This window comes from Cynara cardunculus (genome assembly GCF_001531365.2).
Source record: "Cynara cardunculus var. scolymus isolate 2C chromosome LG 4, CcrdV1, whole genome shotgun sequence".
Taxonomy (NCBI): domain Eukaryota; kingdom Viridiplantae; phylum Streptophyta; class Magnoliopsida; order Asterales; family Asteraceae; genus Cynara; species Cynara cardunculus.
Genome location: NC_037531.1, coordinates 13,623,986 through 13,628,752, shown reverse-complemented (window position 1 = coordinate 13,628,752; position 4,767 = coordinate 13,623,986). Strand labels below are relative to the sequence as shown.

At 34.0% G+C, this 4,767-nt stretch overlaps 1 protein-coding gene across 1 annotated transcript; it reads left to right on the top strand.

The window, feature by feature from the left end:
* Positions 1-483: 483 nt before the first annotated feature.
* LOC112511089 (isoflavone reductase homolog TP7-like) lies at positions 484-4,075 on the top strand. The gene is made up of 5 exons (XM_025116502.1): positions 484-706; positions 885-1,019; positions 3,090-3,327; positions 3,441-3,644; positions 3,736-4,075. The coding sequence occupies exons 1-5, from the start codon at positions 521-523 to the stop codon at positions 3,900-3,902; spliced, it is 930 nt and encodes a 309-aa protein (XP_024972270.1). The 5' UTR covers positions 484-520; the 3' UTR covers positions 3,903-4,075.
* Positions 4,076-4,767: the final 692 nt, after the last annotated feature.

Genomic DNA, 4,767 nt, shown 5'->3' with positions numbered 1-4,767 from the left:
AAATTTAATAACAAAGTTATTTATTTTTGATTTAATAGCATGATTTTTTATAAGGATAATAATTAAGAATTCTGTTAGAACGATTATCCTAATTATATTTAAAAAAATTATATTTAAAATAAGATATTTATCTGAAATTTGATTATTTTTATCTGCAGTTAGTTATTCGAATTAAAAAATGAAGCTTTAATAAGTTGTACTTACGCACGATTTACTTGTAATCTTAAATTTTAAGTAATATACATTAATAAACATTATTTCATGCAAAAAGAATGGTTTTTAATTTTTTTTGTCAAATACTTTATAATATAATATAGATATAGATTTACCTTTCCCTTAAAGTTATTGTCCTCGTTTTGTTCACTAAATGCCCACCAACTTAAAGGATTTGGAAAGGCTATCAACCTCGGGGCATTTTGGTAAAATCACTTCCTTCCACAACAAGCATAAATTTTGATATTGCTTCACTAAAGAAATCCACTACCTCCAACCAAGTAAATCTTCGCCGGAAAAAACAAAGATGACATCGGAGAACAGCAAGATTCTGATCATCGGAGGAACCGGCTACATCGGAAAGTTCGTGGTGGATGCTAGCGCAAAGGCCGGTCACCCGACTTTTGTTCTGGTTCGAGAGTCCACGGTGGTCGACCCTGTGAAGGGTAAGCTTGTTCAGAGCTTCAAGAACTCCGACGTCACTCTCGTTTACGTACGTTCCTATACGCTATAAGCACGTTATTTATCAATTTAAGAATTAGGGAAGCGTACATTTAGCAACTGCGTATATTTTGAGAACCAACTATTCATCATATTGTTGTCAAGATATTTACAGTTCTCAATTGAAACCGTTAGAATCAATGGGTGTTTGATGATGAGTATTTATGCAGGGAGATCTAAACGATCACGAAAGTTTGGTGAAGGCGATTAAGCAGGTCGATGTGGTGATTTCAGCCGTCGGTAATATGCAAATCCAGGATCAAACCAAAATCATTGCCGCCATTAAAGAAGCCGGAAATGTTAAGGTTTGTTTCTTTCTTGATTATTGGAAGGTCAAAGAACAGCTTCAAATAAGAAAACTAAATATCATGTGAAAGTAAAAGAAGAACGTTAAGAAAAAATTCTGATGCAACTGTAAATTGCGGAAGGATCGACAAACGTCTAAACCCTAAAAGATAACGAGCCTACAAATATAGAACTCACAAAATTAGCGATAAAACTCTAAAGAAACTCTAAGAGATAACTATCGAATATAAACTCAAACTCAATATTACTCCTGATTATGGAACGAAATAATCAAAGAAAGAAAGAAACTCAATTCGTGCACGACTGCTTAGAACGCACGCACGACCTGACACGCAATCCAGGTTGGGGGAGAAGTCACGTAAGCATATGCCTTCCAGCTTTTGATGAGGGATTCTGGGTTTTTTTCAAGCTCGTTTCTTTTTCCTTTTCCAAAGATCAGTGAAAAAGCCCAATAAATTTCCGATCCTCCCTACATCAAATTCATATATGAATCAATGAAAAAATCCATTTGAAGATATATATACATCTATATATATAGATATATATATATATGTGTGTGTGTGTGTGTGTGTTTTAATTCATAAATAATCTGTAACATCGATTCATATATGAATCGTCAACATATTTTTTTTCTAGTGATTCACTTATAAAACTTCCGTTAATCTGTGTTTCTTACATCTTGACAATATTTAGTCTTCTTATTTAAAACGAACTTGGAAATTGCAACTGGTTTCAACCAAACAAATGAGTCATGGCAAATAAAATATCGTTTTTAACAAATCCAACAGATAAAACAAACAGTTTGATTGCAGGATTTTTATTATATATATCTGCAAAATAATGCTCCAACACGCACGTAAATGGGGATGACAAAAAATGTGAATTTTGTGGGGTCTCGTCTCATATCATCCCCGTATATCGTCATCCAGACAAACGAGTGTAAATAGCATTTCATTTTCTGACTTCTATTTAATGATAATATTATTATGTACCATCATTTTTTTAATAACAATTAAATAATATATATTTTTATATTTAATATTACAAATATATTTATTTTTAGGAAAAAGTTCGGAAAAACCCAATGAAGTCTGCTCAAGTCTCTGAACTATTTTTTTGAATGAAAAAATTATTAAATTTTTTCATTTTGAATGATTAAGTTCTTGAACTATTTTTTTGATTGAAAAAAACCATTAAACTTTCTCATTGTGGATAACTAAGTCAAGTTTTTGAACAAGTTTTTTTTGTAATAAATATAACTATTAAACTTTTAAAAATTGGTTACCTACATTTTTTTAACAACCGACTAGAAAGGTATTAAAGTAAAAAAAGAAACCTAAATTGGTTTTTCTGTTTCCAAAACCTACGCCCTTCAAACCCCTCCTAAACAACGGTATCCCTCCCCCTCGCCACTCCTTGTCGTCCCATCGTTGTCCATTCTTCATATCGGCTATCACATTGTTGGCCCCTGCCATCGATCTTCCTCTTTTTGATCTATTTTCAGGAGGTCGTAGATAGTTATTCTAAGACTTTTCTAGTCGGTTACAAATAACGTTTTTAGGTTAAAATGATGTAAATAACCAATTTTTAAAAGTTTGATTATTTATTTTATTGAAAAAAATTGTTTAGAGACTTAATAAATTAAAATAGAAAAGTTTAATGGTTTTCTCATTTAAAAAAATAGTTCGAAGACTTAACCATTCAAAATAAAAAAGTTTAATGATTGTTTATTCAAAAGAAGGCATGAGATAATGTTAGGTTTTATGAACTTTGCCCTATTTTCTATTATAAAGTTTAAAATATTTAAATTATAATAAAATATACTAAAAATGATAAGTTTTATTTTTTCACGTTGAACAATAAATTTTTATTCGTCAAAATGTCATTCTCATCTGATATCTATGAGTATCAGATGTGAATATACCTATGATCATTTGTGAATACATGTGAACATCGTCATATATATACATCAATAAAATCATTTGAGATAGTAGTTTCGTCCTCAATCGTATTTTTTATTGCTATAACTCAACTTTAACAAGTTACGATCGACATTTTTTGTGTTTTAGAGGTTTTTCCCATCCGAGTTTGGGACAGACGTGGATCATCATAACGCTGTCGAGCCCGCGAGTTCAGCATTTGCAGGGAAAGTGCAAATTCGCAGGAAGATTGAGGCTGAAGGAATTCCATTCACTTACGTCGCTGCCAACTGCTTTGCCGGCTACTTCCTGCCTACACTGGTACAACCCGGGGCTACCGTTCCTCCTAGAGATAAAGTAACCATCCTTGGCGACGGAAGTCCCAGAGGTAACCACGATCCCTTTCAATGATGCGTTATTTAAATCAGATGAAAAATATACCAAGAATTGGCATGTTTTTACTACTCACAATGATCGATGATTGTTTACCGGTATCTGTAGCTGTTTTTAACGAAGAACACGACATCGGTACCTACACGATCAAAGCCGTAGACGACCCGAGAACATTAAACAAGATTCTTTACATCAAACCCCCGAGAAACACTCTCTCTTTCAATGATCTTGTTTCCCTATGGGAGAAGAAGATTGGAAAATCCCTTGAGAAAACTTATATTCCTAAAGAACAAGTTCTTAAGCTCATTCAAGGTATGCAATCAAAGGAAAAACCTAAGGTTTCATTTGTTTTCGTTGTCATTTTTTCGTCGTTTCTCATATTCTGTTTTCGTGATTGCTTCAGAGTCTGAATTCCCGATGAACATTCTGTTAGCGATCAACCACTCGATTTTTGTGAACGGAGATCTTACCAACTTTGACATAAAACCATCATTCGGTGTCGAGGCTTCAGAACTCTACCCTGACGTGAAGTACACTACCATCGATGAATACCTTAATCGGTTTGTTTGAGCCAACGAACTTGATCAACTATTATATGATTGTGGTTCTCTATTGTCGTTGGTTTGGTTATCTAATGTCGTGCCGTGTGTTTTATGTAATATTGAAATGTCAATGAGAATGACATTTTGACGAATAAATTTTTTGCATATATGAGTTGCGAATATTCTCGCCTTTTCACCATCATCTTCAATGTTATAACAGAGCTATTAGAGTTGTTTACATATAGTATGACCTACTACACCGGGACCGTTCAACCGGTTAGAACATCGCGTTTGGACCATCATTTTCGAAAAGGTCGTGTGTGTGCAGACCAGACTCTTTAAAATTAATAGCATACTCGAGCAATCAAAAAGTTAATTCGGACAAGTCCGTCCGGTCTGTTAGTATTTTCATAATTAATTAAATTTCATATAACTAATATTTTATTACTCTTTATTAAAAAAATTCGGATATACCCCTACAGAGATTCACAAGGCTCGGGCCTTCCTAGTCCGTTTTCATTTGAAAATAAAAGAGCACATTCTTTTTGGACCAGTTTGAGCTTCGGATGTGCAAATAGAGATGGCCAAAAATCGGTCCCGGGCCGGGCCTTAACCGGTTACGGCCGGGCCTAATCGTGACAAAAACCGGCGTTAACCGGTCCCTCCATAACCGGTCCCGGTCCCGGTCCCGGTCCCGACCGAAAACACTATAACCGGTCAAGCTGTCGTATAACCGGTTAAGGAAAACCGGTCCCGGTTCCGGTCCTATAACCGGTTACGGCCGGTCCTTTGAAAAAAAATATTTTTTTTTTTGATAATTAATAAATTAAAAATATGTTATTAATATTTTCGAAATATGTTATTTTTAATATGTTTTATTATAAATATGTTTT

Excerpts from the sequence above, each read along its gene's own strand:
- LOC112511089 (XM_025116502.1), top strand. The coding sequence starts at position 521 with ATGACATCGGAGAACAGCAAGATTCTGATCATCGGAGGAACCGGCTAC. Across the intron at positions 707-884 it reads CCGACGTCACTCTCGTTTAC|GGAGATCTAAACGATCACGA; the intron begins GTACGTTCCTAT and ends GTATTTATGCAG. Across the intron at positions 3,328-3,440 it reads TGGCGACGGAAGTCCCAGAG|CTGTTTTTAACGAAGAACAC; the intron begins GTAACCACGATC and ends CGGTATCTGTAG.